At 49.7% G+C, this 26,175-nt stretch overlaps 1 protein-coding gene across 1 annotated transcript; it reads right to left on the reverse strand.

Annotated features, from left to right (window-relative positions):
• Positions 1–4: 4 nt before the first annotated feature.
• Positions 5–26,168, reverse strand: LOC128436311 (microtubule-actin cross-linking factor 1, isoforms 6/7-like; the record flags this gene model as incomplete). Its single annotated transcript, XM_053418102.1, is given in 37 exon segments — positions 5–52; positions 147–301; positions 409–520; positions 611–679; positions 681–800; positions 949–1,221; positions 1,315–1,509; positions 1,595–1,754; positions 1,835–2,004; positions 2,094–2,213; positions 2,294–2,500; positions 2,596–2,751; positions 2,837–3,019; positions 3,430–3,558; positions 3,789–3,986; positions 4,231–4,386; positions 4,553–4,726; positions 4,882–4,983; positions 5,075–5,176; positions 5,267–5,389; positions 5,499–5,725; positions 6,854–7,079; positions 7,839–7,847; positions 8,684–8,887; positions 8,979–9,197; positions 9,292–9,519; positions 9,637–9,843; positions 9,946–10,172; positions 10,636–10,720; positions 11,096–11,422; positions 12,003–12,162; positions 12,852–13,018; positions 14,220–14,390; positions 14,531–14,692; positions 22,588–22,854; positions 22,894–24,392; positions 24,751–26,168. Coding segments are annotated over 37 exon segments (8,676 nt in total), but the record flags the coding sequence as incomplete, so codon positions are not given.
• Positions 26,169–26,175: the final 7 nt, after the last annotated feature.

Here is a 26,175-nt window from a genome sequence, read left to right on the forward strand (position 1 = left end):
GCATGTACTTCTTCCTCCACACGTCAAAGTCGAAGTTGGCAAACTCCTTGAGCTGAGAACGATAACGCGGGTCGATGTCAAAAAACATAATATCTGATATTAAAAGTGAGAGCTGTGATTGGTCAGGACTGTGAAGTGAATCAAACCTCCTCCAGTCGATCCAGAGCGTCGTTGAGTTTCCGCTGGCGGTCCAGAGCGAGCAGCCACACCTGCTGCCACCGGGCACAGAGCTGGTTGAGTCGGGGGTTTCCTCCTGGAACCTGCATGGCCGCCTGCTGCTGCTGCTGCTGCTGCTGTTTGCCTGTAGAGGTTTAAAATGAGTCATCTGCACATTTCCAGAACATGTTGTCCTGAAGAAGCAGGGGATGATAATATTTGCAGCACAGATGTAAACACAGGAGGACGTACGAGCCCCTCTCCTCTCCGACAGGCTGCTGTGAGGCTCCGCTGGCTTCCTCTTGTACGTCTTCGTCACTTTGTCCACGTCCGGCTGCTTCATCGTCATCTCCTCCATGAAGGTCTGAGAACGACAGACACGCTCAGTACAGACACAGCCAGGGTTAGGAGTCACACGGGGGGGGGGGGGGGGGGGGGGATGTAGGAAACCCACCTGGTGCTCTGTGATGAGGGATTTGAGCTGTGTGATGTCCTGAGGCAGCGAGTCGGCGTCCCTCTGGACCCAGCGTGGTCTCGGCCCACTGCAGCCAGGACAGCAGCTCCTCCAGCAGGTTGGCGTTGCTCAGCACTTCGGTCAGAGCCGTCTCCAGCCGCTGCTCGTGCTGCTTGGCCCACGTCAGCACCTGGAGAGAGAGAGAGTTGTTAATTTCCACAGACCTGGTTGAATAAGGATTCAGAAGCTTTGCACAGATTCCCTGCTCTCCCCACAAGAAACCAGAACCCGACAGGAAACAGAACTCTCTGCTGACTTCCTGTCCCTCCATCGCTCACCTCCTCGAAACGCGCCCTGATGATGGTGATCCAGTGTTTGATGGTGGTGATGGAGTCCGGGTGACACAGCGTCAGGATGGACTCTCCCATGCCGGCGGCCTTGTTGACGCCCCCCCTCCTCTCCTCCACGGTGCCCATGAAGTCTCGATGTGTGTGGAGCAGCGCCTGCAGAGTCTCCGCCTCCTCCGGGAGGACGCCGCGGAACCGCAGCGTCTGCTCCGCCTCCGAGAGCCACTCCAGGAGAACCTGCACCGCCGTCCGGAACTCCTCCGCCTGACGGAGAACAGGAACAGAGGCACATGAGTGTTAGTGGAGGACGAGTGGAGGTGGAGGTTCACACTCTGACGCCTCAGCTTCTCCTCGGACCTGTTTGAGCCCCTGCTGGAGGCGGGTCTGCTTGGTGACGGACAGGGCGCACACCGTGTCCCAGCGGTTGCTCAGCTCCTGCAGCTGAACTTTGACCCAGGCCGTGTCGTCGCGACCCGTCTCCATCAGATCCCGGGCCGAGCGCCTCAGGGCCTGGATGCTGCCGGTCCTCTTACCCAGCTCCTTCTGGAAACTCTGGAGGGTTTGGAGAGGAGACGGTGTTAGGGAGGCAGAGTTCAGCAGGACGCTCTTTATCACCAGCTCTGTTTAGTGCACTGACCTTATGAGAGTCCATGAGGTTGGACACCAGATCCAGGTCTCCGTGGACGGGCTGGTCTTCAGCCAGCTGAGGTTCCACTCGGTACAACCAGTCCACCAGAGCCTGGAGAGCCTCCGCGAACTGACCTGAGAACAGCAGCGCCTCCTCCAGCTTGTGTTGTCTGGGTGGAGCAGAGAGGAGATGTTAATCATCATGTGTTTCTTATCCAGAGCTGTGCTGAGTGAGCGGACCCCTCTGTACCTCTCCACGCTCTTCCCACAGACCGTGTCCCACTTGTCCCGGACCTCTCCCACCAGGTGATCCAGTCTCTGGGTGTCCGCCGGCAGCTGGGCCTTGTCCCTCATGGCCCGACCCGACCTCACTGTGGTGTCGTACACCGGCTGCTTGGAGCCCAGAGCTTTCTGGAACTCCTGCGTGTGTTCACGAGGGAAACAGAGTTACAGACGGGAGAGAAGTTGAAACACTGACCTCATGTAAGCAGAGGAATGGCCGACGGCACCTTGTGTTTGGTCAGTTGTATCTTGATCTTGTCCGGCTCGTTGGAGATCTCCAGCTCCGAGTCCAGTCTCTTCTCGGCTTCCTCCAGCCAGTCGGTCAGCTTCCTCCACGCCTCATGGAACTACAGAGGGTTTCACACAGTCAGACTCACCCGTCCACACACACACACATCCCATCTCAGCTCATGAATCCGGCTCCTACCTGTTTGGCTCTCTTGCGGGCCTCGTCCAGGTGCCGGCCGCGGTCCAGTGACCTCTGCACCAGCTTGTCCCATCGGGCCTGGACGCTGAGCAGCAGGTTTTTGATGAGCACCACATCCTGCTTCAGGCTGGCGAAGCGAAGCTGAGAGCCGGCCTTCTCCAGAGCCAGGACCTGCTCCCTGTGGGTGTTCACCTCGTTCACAAACACCTGGAGGCACACGAGGGACGTGGAGGACGGGTCAGGGACAGTTAATCATCTGATGGACAGTGCTTCTCATGACTGGATCATCTGGAGGGATCTACCTTGTGCTCGTCGATCTGGAAGAGCACCGTGTCCAGGATGAGGCTCGGGGGCTGGGCCATGTTCAGGGTCTGCTCGGCCTGGGTCAGCCAGATGATGGTGTCCTGCAAAGACGTCTGGAAGCCAGTGGCCAAAGAAACAGCCTCCTCCAGTTTGGCCTGTCAAGCAAAAAGTTCAAAGGTCACAAGAAAACAACGGAACAGCAAAGAACAGATGAGGAAGATCATGAAGCTTCAGTCTCACCTTGCGGTCCTCCATCTTGGTGTTCAGGCTGGCCCACTTGTTCTGCAGCATGCCCAGGTTCTGCTGGGTCTGCGTGGCACCGAGCGCTGCTTCCTCCCCCCCCCGGGCCAGCAGCATGGACTCTCCCTGGTCCAGCAGGCGATGGTACTGGTCCCCTCGCGGAGCCAGCTGAGCCTGAAGCTCCTGGAGACAGAAGAGACACGAGCGGGACAATGGCTGCTGTTAAACTTATATCAAGTGTCTCCATTCAACCAGATGAGCATGTGTGAGCTGATACTCTGCTCCACGAGATCGAGCTGGAAACTTTGCTCGTAAAAACTTTTATTTGCTCTTAAAAGCTGTTAATGACGATTTGAAATGTTGTCTGGAAACTTAATCAGCTGTTTACAGACGGCAGCTTAACATAAGAAAGTGATTAAAGATTGTGATAAACATTTAACGTGTGATTAGAGAAACTTACACATCATAACTTGTAACTGCTTATTCACACAAAAACATTTCTTTGTGTTAACCGAACATGAAGTTTCTGTTCCTGCACCGAACCCTGTGTGTGTCTCTATCGTGTGTAGAGGTGTGTTGTGAGTCTCTGGTACCATGTGCTGCTGGAGCTGCTCCCGGGCCGTCTCGGGGAGGCCGCCGGTCGGCTTGGCGGCGGACAGCTGGCTCTCCGTCCTCCTCAGCCACTGGAGGAACTCCTCCAGCTCCCCGTGGAAGCCTTCAGCCTGCGGGAGAACCAGATCAGAATGAACTCTTAAACCTTAACAAGGTTTTAAAACAGTAGAGGAGAAGCCTTTCATCATAACGGTTTTACTTTACTGAATACTACTTCTACCTTTAGTAGTTTTTGCCCATGTGTACATTTGTTTCTCAGCAGGATTACGTGAAAACTACCATATGGATTTTTACAGAACTTGGTTAAAGGATGAATATTATTAAATCCCTGTGTGGGTACCTGGTGCAGAGCGGCCTCCAGTAGTTTCTGCCGCTCCTGCGTCCTGAGCAGCAGGTTCTCCCAGCTCTGGTTGAGCTGCTCCAGCTGATCCCGCAGGTGACTGGCTTCATCGCCGGGCGAGGACTCCAGCAGCTCGGCGGCCGCTCCGGTCACCGTCTCCACCGTGGCGTGGTGGGACAGGACGTCATTACGCAAAACCTGGGACAGGGAGGACGGAGGAGGACGCGTGTTACAGGGAACAAGTTGTTGTTTATGTACAAGAGTGAAGCTGAACGGACGATGGTGAAGGTTAAAATAAGTTCCCTGTGAAAAGTCTCGATTAAAGAAACAGCCTCTTTTCAAACTGGTTTGAATGGAACCCGATCAAGAAGAAGAAGAGCTGGGAAAAAAACCAGAAGAAGAAGAAGTCTCAGTTTTTCCAGTTTGCATTTAGAACACGTACGTGGTGTTTGGCCAGCTCGATTTCGATGGCCTTGGGGTCAGAGCTGACTGGTCGCTGAGAGTCCAGGGTGGTGTGTGTGTGGCTCAGCCAGCCCTGCAGCTCAGACAGGGCGTGCTGGAACTGACCCAGAGCCAGCAGGGCAGCCTCCAGCTTGTGCTGTGGTGGGAACAAGACAGAAGAGCGGGATTAAAAATAGGAGCTAGAATATTCTGACTGTAATGAGAAGCAGCTGTTAGATACACGCAGTCCGACAGAAACCAACACAGATAGAGGCTCAGTGGGATTCTCAGGGTGGTTCTAATGGGAGAACTGGTTTCATTACCTGTCTCTGGTTGATCTTATCACCCAGGTTCTCCCACAGGTGGCGCAGCTCGGTGAGCGGCTCCTGGATCATGTCCCTGTCGGTCTGGTCGGACACTTTCTTCAGCATCAGCTCCCCCTGGTGGCACAACTTCTCCATGTCGATCTGCTGCTGGTAAACCTCCACCTTGTAAATCTGATCGGGGCGAACGGGGGGATGAGGAGAGAGTGGAGGAAAAGAGGGGATGGAAGTATTTGATTAGTTCTGGACATAAAGACGAGCACAGGGAATTCAAAACGTTAAATATGGACGAATACCGTTTATAAAAACAAGTAAAGTTTGTTTGTTACCTTGAGCTCTTCAATCTGCTGCTTCACGGTTCCCTGCTCAGTTCCCACAGTCGACATGTCGCACAGCTTGATCACCGCGTTGTCCAGGTAGTCAAACATGGACTGGAGGTGAAACAGAGACACAGGTGAGCTGGAGCAAGTGAACAGGGTGATAGAAAGATATGCTTGGTTTCTCAGTCTGTGAGGAACCAACCTGCAGAGCGTCCTGATACTGCACCGACGCCGTCATGGCCTCGTCCAGTCGCTCCATCCTCTCCCTCCAGGTCCGGTCCAGACCCTCCCAGGCAGCATTCATCTGAGAGGAGGACACAGTTACATGAGTGGGCACGAAAAAAACATTAGAAGCATTTTAATCTTCTCCAGTCACTGAATGTCCTGATCTCACCTCATCGATGGTTTTCTTGACTTCAGGTTTCTCGGTTTCTCCACAGGCGAAGATGAGGTCAGCCCCGAGGGTCCTGACGAACTCCAGCTCCTCCCTCAGGCCGTCCGTCTCGGCCTTGATGGCCTGATCGAAGAAGAAGAGGAAGAAGAGGAAGAAGATGAAGAACCCGATCAGACCACAGCCCCTCGACACATCTACACATTCATATCACAGATCTCCTCTCCCTCTGTACCTCAGCAGCCTCGACCTGCTGCTTGATGAGCGAGGGGTCCACCCCCGGGTCCTCCAGCTCCCTCACGATGTCCTGGGAGTCTCGCAGCGTGCTGAGCAGCGCCGCCACGTCGGACCAGAACTTCCCGGCCACGTCCAGGACGTCGTTCAGCTTCCCCTCCCTCTCCTCGGCACGCTGCCGGATCTCGTCCCACAGCGAGCGCAGGCGCAGGAGGCGGGAGCGAACGGCTGGAGGAGAGGGGGGGGGGGGGGGGAGAGAGAGAGAGAGAGAGAGAGAGAGAGAGAGAGAGAGAGAGAGAGAGAGTCAAAGGGTTTAAACCAAGATTTCAGATGATTTTTAACAAGAACAACATTGTTTTCTCTGCTTTGCCATCTAGTGAGCTCCCTCCTCGCCCCCCCCCGGTGCTGCACAGTGGTTCATTCAGCTTCACGAGGCTCGAGGGCATCGCTCTGTGCACAGCAGCTTCACACACACGCTTGTGTTTGGGTTCACGTTGTGTTGGCGTTTGGGAGAAACACGCAGGAGGAGCTGGTTGTGTGATTCGGCATTTGTTCCCCCCCCCCCCCCCCCCCCCCCCCCGGCTTCGAGGAACACACAGATGAACTCTCCTCACTTGTTCAGTCGGTGAATCAGTTCAACTCGAGCCTCAAGACATCGGAGGAGTTCACCCTCAGACGACAGAAGTCTGTTTGTGACGCAGCTCGACTTCAACTCAGTCCTTTGTGCCAAATATAGAGTTTTAATTTTTCACTTAACTGAAACGACAACTGTCATAGACACACACTGAAGATCTGACTGAGCTCTTTAGTTATTTACTAAGTAATTGGTTGGAGTTTTGTTTATTTTCTGCCAAACGTCCTTTATTATGAACGTAAAACATTTAATATAGAAACATAAAAATAATCCTGCTCTAATGTGCAGCTGCTCATCAATCAATGAATACACAAGTGAAATTTAAATCAACCTTTAAAGATACTGAAACACAACTACAGTTTTAGCTGTCAACTACATTATATATCTGTTATTTGATCATAAACACATTAATATTGGTTTTAATATTATATTTATTAGCAAATGTTTTACATTTTTGGGTTGAATATTGATCACAGCGCCACCTAGTGTTTCAAACGGTCTCAGATCCTGCAGGGATGATGCCTGCATTGAGTCTCTATGACATCACATCAATATATTAATATAATGAATTGAATTCCAGGTGGAGACACTTTCTCCAAAACTTAACCCTTTAAAAACAAATACTCCTCAATAGAATAAAGTGAGATAATGAATGTCTGTGTTGACCCCCCCCCCCCCCCGTCTGTCAGTCTCAAAGTCACATGCTCGTCCCTGTCACTCACCCTGAGCAGCAGGATCGTCCCGGGCGGCTCGTCCAATGAGCTCCTCCCCCCGGGCGCAGAGGGCGGAGAAGCTCGGCAGCAGCTTGTCCAGCTCCAGGCCCTGAGCGCGGTGCTCCGCCAGCTGCTCCCGGATCTTGTCCACCTCGGCCGCCACCGGGGGCGGCGACCTCAGCCGCTGCACCGCGCCCTCCAGGGTCTCCAGCAGGGGGTCCATCTTGTCGTGAAACTGAGAACGGACGGAGAGGCGGAGGGAAAGGTTGTGAGGAAGAGGAGGAGAGAGAGAGAGTGTGTGGAGGGTTCTGGGTTTCTCAAAATCTGTGTGACATTCTGAAAGTGGGAAAATACTGAAATATTATGTGGGCGTCTGTAGCAGTATGTATTAACTTTATGGATTTTAAAAATTACAGAGATTACAAAAATCAAATTGAAGCCTTGTGGGGTTCATGTGTAATATCTCAGTATTTCACTTTCATGGTGTCATCCAGGTCGAGCTGGACGTGATCTACCAAACAAGAGGAAGCTATCAAGACAGTTGAGTCCACTCTGAAGGACTCGAGAGACATTTTGGACAGGATCTAAAAACGTCTTTACACTTCTGAGTGAAGTAAAAATACACAACAGGAGGATTTCTCTTGATACAACAGGACGACTATGACTGAATCGAGTTTAAATCTGAAATCTGAGACTGAAACCAGCTCGACTCAGTTTTAGATTTAATTCACGTGGACATTCGGACACAGAGGGAACCGGTCCTAACAGATCTAGATCCGACTCGTGGTTACTTAGGCAAACACATGATTTGGATCAATGTGGAGATCAGTGAAGCCACAGTCGAGATTTAAGTATAAACAGCACAAATCCAGAATTATTATTACTATCTTGAAGAATATGATGAATGAGTTTAGTGGCTTCACATCTGGTTAATTCACCAAATCACGTGTCGTAACCACAGCCTCAGGTGGACGTGGTCAGTCTGTGGTCTTACCTCTACCAGCTGGGTGATGCAGTGAGCAGTGACCATGGAGAAAATGGTGACGGGTGGGTGGGTGGGTGGGTGGGTGGGGGGGCAACACACACAGCACATCCACAATGAACGAGGGACGGGACGGAGGAGGTGACGGGTTGCATGGACGGGTGACGATGATGAGGGAGATTAGAGGTTAAAGGATGAGGAAGGAGAGACAAGGACATTTAGGGTGGAGATGAGGGACAAGGACAAAGTGATGCAGGTGGAGGAGGGGGAGGAGGAGGAGGTGGAGGAGGAACATGTGGATCAGTTTGAAGGGAGCGGGGGGGTAGGAGAAACAATTCAATGAGTTAAATCAGAGACATGCATACAGTAACAAAATGTCTGGTAATATCCGAGTGGAAAGAAAAACTAAAATAAAAACTAGGACGAATGAAGACGTGATGTGATAAAGAAGAATAACACGTGACTCGTTCTCTTTGTAAAATAATAAAATGTGACCTCAGCTGAACTTGTGAAGCTACACAATAAATCCTCGTTATCATTCGGTGTCACAACATGCGACAGAGACACAAACACAGTCACATGAACCTCGTGCTGTTGAGTAATGACATCTTGTTTGTGTTTTTTCATGTGGGGCAGCAGACGCTACATAAAGAGCTGTAAACAGACTCGGGGCAATAAACAGCATTTAATAAAACATCTTCTATCTCCACTGGTGTCACGAGGTTTTCATTCAATAAACATCTTCAGTTCAGGGAGAGAAATGTCATTTAAAGTTTGAGCAAGTTGTGTTACACTTATAAGACCCAAGCCTGTAGCTGGAACACTGAGTCTCAAACTGGGAGCACTGGGAGTCGTACCTGTGCAGACTGGGACACGGCCTCGTCCAGCGCCGTGGCTCGACCCTTCACCTCCTCCTTGATGGCCAGGTAGCGCCTCTCGGACCTGGTGTAGCGCTGGGTCAGCGTCGCCCCCTCCTGGAGGCTGAGCTCCGCCAGCCGGGGTCCGATCTTCAGCAGCTTGTCGATGTGAGGCTTGTGCTCAGCGATCGACTCCCTGAGGAGCTGCAGAGGAAACGAGGGGAACGAGGGAATGAGGTGAACATTCAGATCAGTGCCTCAGTAGAGAAAGAAAAGACTTTAACTCCTCTCTCACTCTCATCTGGTCCTGTTGCAGCCGCAGGGCGTCCGAGTCGATGGCTGGGGGGGGCAGCTGGCTGATGAGGGTCTCGGTCTCGCCCAGCCACGGCTCCAGTTCCTCGTATGTTTCCCAGAACCGAGCCACCAGGACCTGAGCCTGCTCCAGAGCCGAGAAGCGCTCGCCGTGGTTGTGGCTCACGGCTTCGTAACGAGCGCTCAGAGAATCTGTCTTCACCTGGAGGAGATGGAGGAGACACACGGATATTAAAAACTGTCCCTCAGATGATGTGTGACTTCCTCCTCATGCAGCTCGTCCACCAGCGACTCACCATGAGCGCCTCCTTCTGAGCCTCACTGCAGGTCTCCAGGATCTCCTCCCGGGTGCTGAGGAGCTGATCCACGGTGTCTTTGTGCCGGATGATGTCGATGTTGAAGGCCCTCTGCACCTGCAGCTGAGCCACGGTCACGTCAGGCTCCAGGCTCAGGGGCCCCAGAGACGCCAGCTTGCGCTCGGTCTCCCCGACCCAGGCCCGCTCTGCATCCACGGCCTCTTCGTACTGGAGGAGGAGGAGGAGGAGGAGGAGGAGGAGGAGGAGGACACGTTTAAAAACCTCATGTCATTTAAAGAAAACCAGCTGAAATGTGTGTGTTTGTGGTGGAACTGCCTGCAGCACCTGCTGGGACCTCTGGATGGCAGCTTGCACCAGCTTCACCCGCTGAGTGATGGTTTCATCCGCCTGGCGGTACCTCTGGTTCCCATCAGCCACCAGGCGGTCCAGACCTTCTCTGGCTCGCCACGGCACCAGGTCCAGCAGGGCGCCGCCCACCTCGTTCACCGTGTCCAGCACCAGGCGCTTCTCTGCCGACACCTTCTTCAGCTCCTGTGAGAGTGGATGAAAACATTTAACTCATAAAACCAAATAGAACCAGTGTCTCTTTGTTTCTTTGCTGTTACTGAGGCAGTAGCTTCTCTATCCTCCCACCTTCTGCCTCTCCTGATAGGCCGGTGAGGCGTCGGGCTCCACGTTGTTAAGCTCCGCCTCCACGCCGTCCAGCCACTGGCTGATGTCTTCGTGGGCGCTGGCGAATCGCGTGGCGAGCTGCAGGGCCTGCTCCAGGGTGCGGAGGGCCTTGCTGCTGCCGGCCGTCATCTCAGCGTAGCGAGACTTGATGCCGTCCAGCTTCTCCTGGATCAGGAGAACCTCCTCACCTGCAGAGCGACACACGGGTCAGAGAGAGGAGGTGAGAACGGACGTGGAAAAGGTCCTGATGCTTTCATAATCCTGATCGGTCAAGAAGGAGACTTATATCTATTCCTAGTCTAGTCTCTAATATGATGATCTGTGGAGGGAGCTGATGTTTAAATATGAGGTTTGGATGTGAAACTATAAGGAAAACAGTGTTTGAGTGTCTGACGTGTTTCTGTTGCTGAGCCTGAACTCAGTTTGGAGAGATTCTTAGAAAACATACATAAAAAAAATGGGGAAATAAATGCAAAAGCAATTAAAGTTTCACAATCTTTGCTTTTGGAAACACAGGATTTCCACCTGTTTCTGATCATGGATGCTAAAAGTCAGAAGCTAACACAATAAACACTATGTGATTCTGTGTGTTTGCGTTGGACCCACACCCAGGTGTGTTGCTGCTGAGGGGAAACCACAGTGTTGTGTTACCTGTGGTCTGCTTGAGCAGAGCCTGTCCGTTCTTGACGGCCTGGTCCACCGTCTTCTTCCTGCTCACGATCTCTTCATTCAGCGACTGAGCGAAGACAAAGAATCAAAGTTCACACACGTCGGGATGAAAAGTGTTAACACAACGATCCTGAACAACAACAGGGGGAACTTTTCCAAAAGGTTCGAAGTGACGTGTGTGTTTCAAATCTGCTCTTTATTCTCATGATCCCACGGCTCATATGAGATTCAGGCTGCAGGTAATTATTATTTGGTCTCAATCTTTCCCACCACAAAGTGTTTATGGTTTTAAATTTAAAACGTGTGTGGACGTGTTTCACTCGGAGGGAAACACCGGCTCCTGTCATCACGTCCCGGCTTCACCCGAGCTTCCTGGTTACACTGGTAAATATTGAGCCTCCGTTACATTTCTTTGTCGTTCATTGTGTTGACGCAGTCGTACCAGAGTGTGTTTGTGCTGCTCGGCCAGCAGCTGAGGTTGGTAGTTCTGGACGGAGACCTGACCGAGCCTCTGAGCAACCTCAGCCAGCCAGTTCAGCACCTCTACCTCGTCCTCTCCGAACAGCTGAGCGTTGGCCAGCGCCTGCTCCAATAGGCCGGCGCGCCGCGAGGACCAATCCGTGAGCTCCGAGTGACCCGACCTCACCGCGCCCACGCGCTCGTTCAACCAATCGCGGTCGGCCGCGCAGCTGAGCGGGGTCAGCGATTGGCTGAGGGACTCGAGGTGGTCGACCTCGGCTTCTCTCAGGGACACATCCTCTTGGATCGCCTGGGAAGTGTACGTGTGTGTTTGTGTGTGTGTATATATCAGTTAGTGTGTATCAGTTTGTGTGTGTGTGTGTGTGTGTGTGTGTTTTATAGGAAGATGAAGAAAAGTGAGAAAACAAAAGCAAAACAATGGAAAAAACAGATAAAATAATATGATGATGCAAATGACAAAATCATAGATGAACAGGAAATCATAAACATCAACGGATGAATGAGACGAACAACAACTTAAATTAAATCCAGGCACTCAAATTAAATGAATAAATAAAAACTTAATGAAGAAGTGAAGTAGTTGAAGTTGTAGATAAACGTTTGTTGGTTGTTGTGGATCTTTGTTTCCACCGAGTTACACTAAATAAATGAAGTTGTATTTTAAGTTTCCTTTATGTTTGTGTGTGTCTGTGTTTTCCCTTTGATTCCTCAAACAACTGGAATCTCAGAATTATGTAAAGTTAATAAGTTGAACCTGACGAGTCTGCGACTGAGAGGAATTCTTTGAGTCCTAACGTTCTCTTTTGTTTGATTCCACACTCTGAGGTAAGAACAGATCCGGTGTCAGTCCCCGAGCGGCCGGACGCTACCTTGTGCTTGGTGATCTGCTGGGAGATCTTGGCCGTCTGGGTTCCCATGGGCTCGGCGGAGCTCAGGCGTCTCTCGGTGGCGCTCAGCCATTCCCCCAGCGGCTCCAGGGCCTCGTGGAAGTGAAGAGCCAGAACCTGCAGCTCCTCCAACTGCCGCTGCCTGAGGGACGAGAGGGGGGGGGGGGGGGGTGATGAGGATACCAGGAGAAGAGGAGGAGGAGGAGGAGGTCCGGAGCTTTTACTGGCGTGTTATTACTTTCACTCGCTCACTCGTTGTGTAAATATGTGTCACACGGCTGCCAGGTGAATTTCATAAACTGATCAAATGGATTATTCGTGTGCCAGGCATAAAGAATGTTAACACTTTTAATAAGGATTCTCATTTCTATGAGAAGACGAATCTGAGATATCTGAAGTTTTCACGATGACTTTTTTAATGTGATCTGTGTTTGTCCCAAAAGAAACCAACTCTCCCGAATGAAGGGAAAAGTCTTAAGAGATTTAATTAAGTAAGTTCAGCAGAGTCCAAAAAACAAAATGCTGTAATATGTTGTACTATCACTGATATAAAAACATATTTACAGTGATATTGTCTTTTCTTTTCAAATGATAAAGTTGACGTTTGTGCTGTTTTGTGTCTAAATCCATCACAAACTGAAATCCCCCTAAAGATCGTGATTATCCACGGCTGCCACATGAAACCTCCTCATAAGTATTTAAGTGGAATTCCTTTCTTTTCTCATTCCACAGAGAGGTCAGAGGTCAAGTCAGCGTTGACAGATTGACACTTTATACCCACGTCCTCCTCGGCCCTGAACCCCCCTGCCCCCACCACCCCCCGACACTGACCTGGCGCTGGCCTTGTCCAGCAGCTCGGTCCATCTCTCTGCCAGCTCGTGCAGCTGAGTCTGGATCTTCTCTTGGTCCTGAGTGTCGGCCGTGGCAGCGATCCTCTCGCCCTCAGCTCGGATCATCTCCACCGTCGGTCTCCGGTCGTCCAACAACCTCTGGAGCAGCTGCAGGAACACACACACACACACACACACACACACTCAGTGTTGGTGCAACTCTTCAAGAGGGTACTTCTACAGGAGGTGTTTCAAATATTCAGTCTCACATGAAACCATAAAATAATATAAATATAAACTGCAGCCTCAATAAAGACGTTCTGTGGCAGAACAAAGTTTTGTAAGATGGTATTTGTGTCAGAGAAAAAGTTAATAAGTAAAAAAGTTAAGTAACAGATATCCCCCCCCCCCCCCCGTGACCTCGTTTTTCAGAGGAGCTAACTTCATTAATCAATAACTCTTTAAACTTTTCATCAGTGCTTCAGGAAATAACTTCAGGATATCTTTTAAAAAGTTTGTTCTACACATGAATTATTAACAATTTAATCGACTTGTAGGTCTGAAGCGAACTTTCATTCACTTTACTCAGGACTAAACTGTTGTTGCATTAAAAAGCAACAGACAGGAACCTACTTCCTTCCTGCTTTAGATAGAGCGCGCCCCCCCCTGCCCAGTATGAACTGGTCCTGGCTTCTCGGTTCATCTGTGGAATTCACGTCTCTACAGTTAACTCTCCTGTAAGCCAAACACTGACACCACTCTCGGTCACGGACGTAAACACTTGTGATTGATCGCTGGTCAAGACTGGAGCTCTCTGATGTGTACAAACACAGGAAGTGTCTGCAGGATAAACAGGGAAAAGAATCTGTGTGCGTGTGTGAGTCTGTGAGTCTGTGTGTGTGTGTGTGTGTGAATACAATACGAATCCACCATGCATGCATGGGTCTGTTTTTGTGCCAGTGTGACTGGCAGACGGTCAACTGGGGCCGTTTGGATGCCAGGCAGACAGATCATTGACTGTGTGTGTGTGTGTGTGTTTGCGAGTGTGTGTGTGTGTGTGTGTGTGTGCGGGCGCTTGACATTCAAATATCTACTGTTTGTGGTGAAAGGACACTGAAACAAACATTGTCTGAATATCAATGTTTGAATTCAAAGTCTGGTAAATGGGGGTTTGGTATTTTCAGTGGAAACTTGAATGTGTGGGCGGCAGAAGTTAAGAACTCGAAAGGTCATAGGTTCAAATCCGAAACAGGAAAGTGTGAGCAGACTGAAAACCGATCCTCATCAAACTGAGACCTGAAGATATAAAATACCTGAAAAGACATATTATCATATTATCATATCTGAAATCCCTTAATCTTCTTTTTACCTTTTGTTCTTGGATCTGGGCCTTGACCACACGGTACTCTGCCGACGGAGGCTTCTGATTGGCCACCAGCTCCTCTGTGTCGCTCAGCCAGCTTAGCAGAGGCTCCAGAGCATCCTGAAATTTCCCACAATGCAGCAGAGCCTCCTGCAGCTGGGCGATCCGCTCTGCCACCTGAACACAGGAGAGACGGGTTAAAAAAACAACAATAAAAAAACAACAATAAATAAAGTCTCTTTCTTTCGATGCAGTTGACCAATCAGCTGACACCTTTACTGTGTGTTTGTGTGTCTGTGCGTGTGCGGGTGTCGTACCCTCTTGTTGAAGGAGTTCCATCGGAGGTTGGTGGTCTCCAGGTCGTGCTCCAGCGCCTGCGTGTCCGTGTGTTTGGCGGCGCTCTGGATCAAACCCTGACCCACCGCGTTCACGTGCTGCAGCTTGGGTTGAATACTGTCCACCTGCTCTCTCTCCACCGCCTGGGGAAACAGAGAGAGAGACACGGGGTGGGGGGGGGGTTAATTGGTTGGTTTATTGACTCCCTGCATCATAAGTGAATGAATAACAGCAGAAGAGGGAAGAGTAGAGGGGGACGCTGTCAGAAATAAACCACACATTCAGTCTGCGTGACGACAAATGGAGGTGAACTGTGCCACACTGGGCACCTACATATAGAAGTGAGTCGTTATTGTGGGCTGAGCGACAGACGGAGGGAGGTGCAGAGACAAGAGAGGAGTGGGAGACAGGAAGAGAGGTGGAGGGAGGAGGGAGGAGGGAGAGAGGGGATTACAGGGATTAGCGGGTTAGAGGAGTGAGGGGACGCCTGGAAAAGGCTGAGTCGACAACACACACACACACACACACACACACACACACTGGAGTACACTAGCACAATTGCATGAGTGCACACAACCTTCACTTAATCACACCCAACACGACACACAGACACACACACACACACACACACACACACACAGACCTACAGCAGCACACACACACACCAACACACGTGTGGGGCTGGAGCCATCTTGTGATGACAATAGAAGCGGCCATGCGACACTTAATGAAACCAGACTCGACTTCACTGAGCAAAAAAGACGGAGGAGTCTCTCACTGGGAAACTGGTGAAACTGGGGAACTGGGGAAACTGGGAAACTGGGGCATGAACCTGTCAGTGAAGTTGTTTGAAGCTCGGTCCAGGAGATTCAACCACAACCATTCAATTTAAATATATTTTAAATACAGCTAGAAAATGTACAGTCAGTTATCAAAGTCATTCACAGTGAAGGAAGACACTCAGTTGAATTCAAGGGTCTGACCACGGCCCCCAGTTACACAACTGAAAGTCATATTTAACATTTCTTAATCGCTGAACCATTAAAACCTTCTCCAGATGCTGAATGTTATTTCTCTAGTCGTCTGGTTTCCTCCACTTCGAGGAGAAACAACCCCACAACCTTCAGCTAATGTAATAACTGTCCGGGGGGGAAAACCATGGGGCTGGATTCCTGTGAACCGTCCTCTCATATCAAACACTTTGCCAAATCCACAAAACAACTTTCTCAGTTTCACGGAGTTCCACCACTGCTGCTGCGCCCGACCGACCGGTGGAGACGCTGGGAACGACCGCAGAGGAAATTCTCTTCTTCTGGTCGTTTCTGAAACACAATCACATCCCTCGGGGGTGCGCTGCAGGGCTGTGTGGGGGGGGGGTGCTCGCTGACCTGGAAACATGTCTTGACATTCAGGGTCGAGCCACAGAGGAAGAATCAGAGCCGGTGGTTTGTAACGCTGCAGCGGCCAAACCCCAAACGCCACACAACACAAAGAGTCGGGAGCGACACACAAACAACCAGACGTGTTCACACGCCGAGGACACACACACATTTTGGTAAATACAAAGCCTGAGGACAAATATCTGCTGTGACTGAGGAGGGTGAAGTTAAAATGAAGGAGAAGAACAATGAGAAACTGAAATGATTCAAATTGCAATCCTGGATTCACCATCAAAATGAAATATGCTCTTTCCTGACCTATAACAAATCCTTCCACCAAGTTCTGTGATAATTCATCCAGTGTGTGTTGCAGTGTGTTGCATCATTAATTATGTTTTGTATATTATATTCAGTCAAATCCAACAAGCAGCAAACTGATGAACAGTGAATCTGAACGACTCAACGTGTTTCAGCAGGTTTCAGTGAATCCAGACTAAACAGAGTCCGGGTCATAATCAACGGGTTCACAGGTCTGTGCTCCTGATTTAGAGTGGCATCAAACTATAGGTTATCCATGCCAAGACTTTGTGTGTCTGTGTGTGTGTGTGTGTGTGTGTGTGTTTGCATGAGTGTAAAGTGTGAATCAACGAGCGTAATTATGTGTGTGTGGAAAAGAAATGATTAAGCGTTCTGCAGGTATGAATCTCTGTGCAAGATTAAATATGAATGAGCAGTGTGCATAGTGTGTGTGTGTGTGTGGGTGTGTGTGTGTGTGTGTGTGTGTGTGTGTTCCTGTCCAGTTTGGATGCAGCTGTGTTGTGGCGATGGGCGTCATAGCTGCTAGGAACAGGAAGTCTGTCGGCCAGAACAACAATGACTGCAGCCGCGACCCACTCCACCCTACGCCTGGTGTGTGTGTGTGTGAGTGTGTGTGTGTGTGTGTGTGTGTGTGTGTGTGTGTGTGTGTGTGTCAGAGATAGCGGGGAAGTGAAAAGGAAAAAACAGGGAAAGTTCCTGCAGCCATTCATCATGTAAACACACCCTGGGATGTATATAAACATGTTATATAGTATGAGTTTACATTTCTGTCCCTCCTCCTCTACCTCTCTCTCTCTCTCTGTCTCTCTCTTTCTCTTTCTCTCTTTTTCTCTTTGGATTTGCTCGTTCTGCTCTTTCTGTCTCTGAGCAGCTCTGACTGGTTGAATCCACTAAACCAGAGCTCTGGAAAATGTCCCACATACTTGTCATTCTTCTCTACCTCCGCCAGCTCTCAGCATCACACACACACACACACACACACACACACACACACTTGACTATCACGTCTGTGCTCGTCATCCTCCTCTTCCTCGCATATCATCAACCTTTCCTCTCTCTCCTGCTCCTCTTCCCTCTTCCCTCCCCTGACCACAGCTGCCTCCCTTTCTCCTTCCATCCTCCGCCCCGTGCTTCCCAGTCTCTCCTCCATCTGGACCACAAACCCTTACTGGTTCTCTCAGCTCAGCCGCAGGTCGGTGGAGACGGACGATAAAGACACGGGGACGACAGGAGACGTCTGCGTTGACGTGAGCGGTTAAATATCGGTTTAATAAAACAAGTGATTTGAAAACCTCATCCTGGTGATGGAAGATTATAGAGGGCACCTTTCACTGGTTTAATTTGAATTTAATTGACAATACAAATAATTGCAGCCCTACTGTAGAACCCCTGAAAAGTTGGTTTAAAGTTTTTTTTTCCATAATTTTAAATATTCACAATTTACAAGCAACAATTAAAGTTGAGGGGTTGACACTAATTCCACTAATATGCATCATCAGGACTGTGGGTGTGGTTTGAAGCTATACACACACACTTCAGTCCTGTGAGAAAATCACAAACACAAATACACAAATCAACAGAAAAAGTGATTTTCTCATATATAACGAAGCTGATTGATAAAATATGTGTGAAGACCTCAGTCAGCGAATCAGGTGAAACCCTGTGTGTGAGTGAGGAAGCACAGGAATGTGAGGTTTCTTTAAAACTACTGTACAAGAAGGAACACCGAGACCAGAGGAACACATGACTCTGACATGGGTTCACTCCAGAGAATTAACATTAACCTCTAATAAATGGAAGTTTCTTGGGCTTTGAGTCTGAGCAGAGTTCTGTATGTTTGCTGTACATGAACATATGTGTGGATGCTCTATATTTAACCCTCATCTGTCGAGCTGATAACAGCTGAGTAGAGGGACGGACGTGTTGAGGACGAGTGTCCACAGCATCCGTCAGTTTCAGGATCGGGACGGAGGAGGAGACACGTAATAACTCACATTACTGCAAAAACTCCAGTAGTGGACATATCCAAAAATCATCACCTTTTAAATGATAGAAGATGAGAAATGTCCCAGGAGCTTTTGGATTTTGTGGGAGCATAAACTGGGGTTGCGGTGTTTTTGTATACTTTCTGAACTTCTTTTAAAAGTTGTCTCTTAACCGACCCTCCTGCCACGATTAAAAAAAGAATATAATAGATTGAATCCTCTGAATATTAAGTTTTTCTCCTGAGTTGCACTTCACTTCCACCAACAACAACAGGACTATCAGCGTCTCCTATTTACTTTCCTTCACCTCCTCTCTCTCACCCCTCTCCCTCTCGCTTCCTTCCTGCCTCGGCCCTCGTCTCTCGCTCTTCCTGGCTTTCAACCCTCGTCCTTCCTCACTCCCTCCTTTCTCTTTTAACGCAACCAGGAAACAGGGGGAGGAAGGAAACGGAATAAATCTGTTTCCAAATCCTGAACCATTCTGCCAGCGACACGGGGATGGAGGGGTTAATGGGTTCATAAATCTGATCTGAAGCCAGCGTCCTCGTTTGAAACGTCCGACACACACGGAAACAAATCTCATGCAAATGTGACCTGCATTCAAAACACACCGGCTTTAACCATATTATCCTCCTTTTCTTTTTTTTAAACGTATATTAATTCTTCTGAACACAAACAGACCCTTTTTCCTTTCTTTCATGCAAATACAGCTCTTCCCATCGTGGGATGTTCGTGCTGCTGGTCAACTCCCAGTGAGACCAGCAGAGAGAGAGTGATGTAGGATTTACATGAGAGAGCAACTTTAAGATCTCTGTTGTGAGAGGGTTTCAAATAGAAGCTTTAGAACATGTGGTCTACTTTTTATATTTTAAACGAAACTAAATCCAAATGCGGTGGGAGATAAATGTCCTTCCTGTTTTTCATGCTGGTCTGTGCTCGTTAATGTCTCTGCCTCCTCCACTCCTCCACTCCTCCACTCCTCCGTCTTTCACAGGTTTGCCCCGGAGGCGGTTTGTTCAGAACCAGAATTATCACATCAATCAAAAACACAAAATGTACGAGCTGCCAGAGCAACCTGTTTCTCTCTCTCTCCCTCTCTCTCTCTCTCTCTCTCTCTCTCTCCGTCTTTCAGAGCCTCGTCTGTTTCTGGACCGTTTCTTCCATCTGGTATTGAAAATCATTTGGAACCAAATTGGGGAAATGTTCAAAAAACTTACAGTCACAGTTAATCTGGTTTAGATTCTTTAAATGGATCAGAGGTGATTTCAGCTCATTAAAAAAGGTATAAATCTGCAGGGTAGCAGTTAATATAGGGTATGAGACATCTGAAATATAATATAATACCCAGTGTAGCAGCAGAAGACCTCTAATTACTGCATGTGACATGTACTAATACTTCTTTTGACCTAATTTAAGAAGATTTGAGACAGTATTTAAGACTCGTTTAACCATGAAAGCGACTTACAACCAACAAAAGCTGCTGGTTTGCGAAGGGAAAAAATACAATGTCAGATACGTCTGTCTCCCAGTCTGTATATAAACTGCCACTGGTCAGTCTGCACAGTATGTTCCCCTCTCCCCAGTTCATCAAACAGCATGCAAGGCTCGTCCATCTGTCTGTCTGCCTGTTTGTTGTTTGCACACGCACACACACACAAAGACAGACACACACGCACACAGACACACACACTGCTTTAAAATGAGCTCCATATTAATCCAGAGACCTTCTGCTTGTGTCCGCCTGCCAGTGGAGTTTCTCTTATCTCTGCACTAAAGCCCCATGTCGTGTTAAAAGGTGCACCCCCGTGAAAACAATGGCCTCCTCCTCCCAACCTCCCTGTCGCCCGTCACAACTCTGTGTGTGTCTGCTTCTTTGTCTTTTTCCCAAAACCCTGTCACTATCTGTCCTCGCCATTTTTCTACTTCCATCATCATTCCTTTTCACTGACTTCCAATCAGCAAGTTAACACGAGCCATTGTTTTTAACATTCACTCAGAATACGCCTCGGTAGAAGTGATTTGGAGAATCAGCCCCGGGTGGAGGAGAGAGAAATAAAAGAAGGGAGGAACGTGTGAGAGTCAAGAGAAAGCAACATGCCGGAGAGGTGAGACAGAAACAAAGCAGAGACAGAACGGGGGGGGGGGGGGGGGCAGCAGCTCCGGTGTTGGCCCTGGCACATTCTTATCTCATATCTAAGTTTATATTCCCCAGACAACTTCACACACTGTTTGTGTAGCCGTGTTAGCAGAGCCACAGTATTTACCTCTCACCTCCTTATCACAGCAACAAAACCGTCCAAGCATGGAGGGGAGGAGGCGGGGGAGGAGGGGGAGGAATTAGGGGCGGGAGGAGAGTCAGTTGAGCGAGGGGACGGCTGCATGAAGTTCATCTCAACTTTTTCACCTTGTCAACAAAATCGGGACAAAAATACCCAAATCATCATCTATTATTCATCGCTAAAAAGGATTCAGAGTTTCTGTGGTTACATGTTTTAGATCAGGAATCATTTATCTGCTCAGAGAAAACACATCTTTTTAATAATCTGTTCTCTCTTCCTGCAAAGTGAACAGTTTGTGTCGTCAGTTCAAAAGTTTGTTCTACCGAGTTTGAGCCAAACACAACAAGTCTCCTGGAGTTTATAAAGCACACAAAGTAAAACTGTACTTGCATGCAGGCCTGACGTAGAGCAGATATAGTTTTCCTTCCCAAAAATATGTCTCATTTTTGTTATTGACTGTAATTCTCCTCTGCTCGATGTGAGGCTGAGCGATCATAACATGTGATTAGATTAAACTGAAGCCAGGGAGGCTGTGACTGAAGAGAGAACAAACAGACGTGGAGCGACAACACACACACACACAAAAACAGACACACACAGACACATATAGAATTCATATTATCATAAAAAGGAAATGAGTTGTGTCAGGTCAGGCAACTTCTTCCTGATGGAAACTATGATAAAATACATAAAACAGAAAGCACAGTTCACGACGTCATCGTGGGATTGGACCCATGTGTAGAACCTCAGATTGTGTCTGCTTGTGTTAAAACCATGTTTTTATCTTCTCTGCCTGAATCTCAACTGACAGGTTTGGAATGTGGGCAGGTTGAGAGCCACTGATCTTCAGAGGATCTGGTTTTGTTTTTAGCCACGACGACATCCTGTGTATATTTAAAAAAAAAGAGGAACTGACAACTAATATAATAATATCATGCTGCAGGAATCAGCTTTGAAACGGAGCCTGTGAGCGAGAAGAAATGTTCAAATCTGGGCCAGACACTGAGTCACAGCAGCTACTGGGAAGCTCGGCTCGAACCCACTGGCCCACTGGGATACAGGTGTACACACACACACACACACACGTTAACATGCAGCCCACACACTCGAATGCAAACACAGAGGTGACGTGCCACAGTCACATGGACGGTTACATTCTCAGAACCCACGTCAGATCTCCTGCTCCCCTGACTTCAGCCTGTGTTGCTCTGGATGTGTGCACAACGCCTGGGACGTGTCCAGCACCCATGACTTTGAGAGGAAACACAACATTCTGTGCATCGTAAACACAAACAGTGTGTTTCCCCCGGAGACAGACGCCGTTAACTCCGCTCTTGAGATCAACATTGTGCGGAGGCCTGCAGGCACCGGCTCTTCAAGCTTCACACAAACAAACACGTGATCCTGCTCAGATATGTGCATGCACTTCAGATTAGCACTGACCCCCACCCAAACCCAAACACACCCACACACACACACAGACACACAAACATCCACCGAGTGGCCCTGAGAGAAGTTTCCCACAAGCCGCAAAGCCCCCCCCCCCCCCCCCGTGCATCATATTGCAATCATCTAAAGCCCCACTACTGAAACACAGCTAGCTAATTATGGCGTCTACATAACTCTCCCCCCCCCCGTACCACCCAGCATACATTTTCCATGCTATGTCTACATGAGTTGCACGAAACGCTCGGCTCCCCGGCTCCAATTCTTTTTCAACGCTACGTTGTGACTCGGCCGCATCGAATCCTTTCAATTTCAAGAAGCTAATTTCTGCTGAGCGAATTCTCTTCACCTCACAATCTCCTTTCATTAGACAAAGTAGATCAATAAACCAACGTGTCTGAAGGTCAGTTCAATTCCTTGGCACTGAAATCGAGGTAATATCTAGATAAGTGAGCACCTCGCAGAGATTTAGTCTTTTCCCATGTTACATCATGACTGCACATGAAACAGCTCCAAGGTCTAACCAGAGACATCAGCTCATAGATTCCAGACAAATCCAACAGAACAATATCATTTTCATGTGGAAATAATTATCTTTGTTATTTATCAAAGTTTTCAAAAGAGCGCATACCTCTGCCTGAGCGTCATCGTCACAAAATGGTAAAATATCTGTTGATTCATCCTCTGCTTCCGAGCTTCGTGCTGATTCTAACAGGGGGTCCGTGTGCCAAGCTGTGGCCCCTGTCTGAGGCTCCTCTTCCTGGGGTCTGTGGGCCGGCCCCTGGTTTGTCTCTGGCAGTGTAACAGACTCTGTAGCAGGCCTGGTTCGAGTTGGTCCCAGGCCTGGTCCCTTGACATGAGCTGAGGAAAGTCCAGAGCGGAGCCGTCCGACTCCCAGTCACTGTCCCCCTGTCATGGAGCCGAGGACAAACTCTACCCCATCCATCCCAGACTGGGTCCCTTCAGAGTACGAGTCCATGTCCAGCTCCTGAGTGTCCTCGCAGGCTGAGCCCACATCTGAGGGCCCAGGCTGGGGCCGTTCAGGTGCTGCCATGTAAACAAAGCTGTCAGGGGAGAGGAAGTGTCCTTCCTCGTCCTCTGGGTCTGGGCAGCAGGGAGGTTTGGGGACAGGACTTGGGGGAATGGAGTCCACAAGTGGAGAGGGGGGGCAGTCATTGGGGTACTGGGGAGGTGCAGACACAGCCAGGTAAACAAAACTATCTGATATCACAAAGGCCTCTGAGTCTTTACTGTCCAGACCTGCACCACAAGAGTCAGATTTAGAGGGAGACTGAGGTAAAGAGGACGGGGGTGCAGAGTCTGTCTCTTGAGGGACTAGTGGAGGAGCACAGTCTGAGTTTGGGGAGCTAGTTCTCACTTCTGTTGACAGATGTGAGTCTTTTTCGGGTATGTCCATTTCTGAGAATACATTTGTCGGGACAGCAACGTTCTGAGTCTCGGATGAAAAGGACGTCCCTTCTGTGTCACAAGTTGTTTCCATGGCGGGTTCACTGATCTCCGAGGGGACAGGATCGTCCTGACAGGAAGTTTGAACGTCAACATCCTTTGTACATTCACTGTCGGTTTCTTTTTCAACCGTGAGCAGAGGCTCATGGGACTGATCCATGAGAACTCCCTCGCTGCCGTCTAAACTTGGCTCGGATTGGTCGTACACATCCCACTCTGTTCCTAACTCCTCTTCCTCTTTAGTTTCTCCTTCATCCTGCTCGGTTTCCTCCTCCACTTGTTCCAGCTCCTCGGCGTAAGGGTTCAGAGGGCAGCGAGATGGAGAGGCGGCTCTTTCTCCACAATCTTCCACATCCCGCTCTGACGATGCCCCGCTATCTGGGTCGGTTTCAGTCTGGGCAGGTTTCCCGTGTTCACAGTCTGTCTGGGTGATGTCACTGATACCAGTTCTGTCCGGTTGGGACATGTGGACACCGCTGGAGTCTGACTCCACTTGTTGGCCGAGAGCTGAGTCTGTTGGGTAACTCATTTCTTCCTCCTCAACCTCTGCCTTATCCTCAGTAAAGTCAACATCACAGTCTTCATCAATTAGACCATGTTCCTTTTCACAGTCCTGAGCTCGCATCAAGTCAAAGTTCCCAATATCCTCTAAGTGCTCAAAGTGAATTAAGTCTGTGTCCTTTGCATCATCCTGAAAATCAGAGGCCAAGCTATCGGGCTCTTGAGCGTTCACTAGAGGAAGAGTTGCTTGGAAATCTACCCAGACTGTCTCTCCTTCCTCCTCTTTCTCCTCTTCCTCTACACAAGGGAGTGTGTAAGGATCGACAGGCTCAGGGTCTACACTCATCTCCACCCCCTCCTCTCCTTCATCCTCCAGACATTGCCTCTCCAGCTCTAGGAAGAGGTCATCTGATTCTGCTGCCGAGCTGGGGCAAGGTGAGGCACTAGGGGCCCCAGGGCCTCCAAACCCTGTAGGGGGAGTCAATAAAGGCCAATGTCCAGAAGAGCCAGTTATATCCCAGCCCTCTGATTCCAGTATCTCCTTATCCCAAGACTGGTCAATAATCTCCCTGTTCTCTAATTTAAGAACCGCCTCCCACTCCGTTCCTCTCTCAGAACTCTCTCCTCTTCTTTTTGCTTTTCGTTTTCCCATGCCTCCTCCCTCTCGGGTATGTCGCCTGCACTCTTCCTGTTCTTCATCCTCGAGATCCTCAAGTATCTTGCGCTCGTCCTCCTCAAATTTGAGCTCAGAGGCTGTTCGTTGTCTGAGCTCAGTGCCCGGGGCGCCCCAGCCCAGCAGCCCCTCATCACCTCCCTCCTGACTAACACAGGGGGGAGAGAGGTAGACCTCCATACACCAACCCCTCCTCCTCCTTTAGGAATGGAGATGGGGGATCTAGAAGGTAAAGGGATTCTTCATCTGTGTTGCTCTCCTCACTTAATAGAGGAGGCAAAGGGGGGAGCACTGGGAAGTTGTGCCTCAGCCCCAGCTGGGCTCTTTTCCCTGTTGTCATACTGCGGGGCCAGGTACGGGCCTTGGTGGGCGGGCAGAACACTGGTTTTGGTGGGAGGAGAGGGGCACTGTCCCCCAGGTCCTGGTCCAAAAGAGGGGAGTCCCTCTCTGAATCTGAGGTCTTCACTAACTCAAGCGGCTCCTCTGGGATCTGCCTGATGACAGCTTTAGAGGAGCTAGTGGTCCGTCTGTGCTGCTGCACTCTTCTCTCTACTGGTTTACTAATACTGGGGCTGTGCTCTGGTGTGTTTCTAGAAACCTGGGGCGACTGGTTTTGGCGTAAGGCAGGTAACTGTTCTTTGGAAGGAGACAACACCACGTGAGTGTGTTTGTGTTGTTTCTGCAGCAAAGGATGAACTTGTCTCTGTCTGCTGAGAGGATGCTGCTGGAGAGGAGGCACGGGACTCACTGTGGGTGTCAAAGCAGGCGAGGAGGAGACGGGAGGAGTGTGGGGAGCAGACGATAGAGGGGAGGGCGTGTAAGGAGGCAAGGATGGAGTGGATGAGGTAGGGGTGGATGGGGGTAGGTGGAAAGGAATGGGCTGCAGGGGAGAAAGAGGAATCCCTGCACTAGACGAGCGATTCTCTGATCCTTCAACAGACGAAAACTCAAGTCTCTCCGCAAACTCTGGATAACTCGGAGGCATGAAGGCTTTCCAAGAGCGCCGGTTTGGATTGTCCTTCTTATCGCCACCTTGATGCCGCCTCTTCACCACTGCAGCCACGCCCCCGGAGGCAGACGAGGGCGGAGCGATAGGCAAACCGGAACCCACAATGCCAACTGGTGGAGACATAATCTGAAGATCCCCGGTTAGCTTTAAGGCATCAAAGATCACCCTCTCGTCAAGTTTCTTCACTCCTCCGGCATTTTCTACACTCCTGGAGACGAACACACCACCGATATCAGTTCCAATGGTGCCATTGCTGGATAGTGTACTTCCCTCTCCTCTCCCCTCCCCCCCAGAACCCAGAGTGCTCCGAGAGGGCTGGCACAGTTTGGCCCCTTGGTCAATCTGCTCATTGATCCTCATGGTATCATAGATGGATCTCTGGGGGACGTAGCAATCCTCGATGTACGCCTCGTCCTCATCACCTTTCCCGAGGCAGCGAGGGTTCTGCCTCAGGCAGTCCGGACGGCTCAGAGGTTTCCCCATTGTGTCCCTTCACTGCTCCAGGTCTACCACAGACACCGGGTTGTGTGTGTGAGTTAAGGTGCAGGTGTGGCAGGGCACTTACAGAC

This window comes from Pleuronectes platessa, unplaced genomic scaffold, assembly GCF_947347685.1.
Source record: "Pleuronectes platessa unplaced genomic scaffold, fPlePla1.1 scaffold_318, whole genome shotgun sequence".
In the NCBI taxonomy this organism is placed as follows: Eukaryota; Metazoa; Chordata; class Actinopteri; order Pleuronectiformes; family Pleuronectidae; genus Pleuronectes; species Pleuronectes platessa.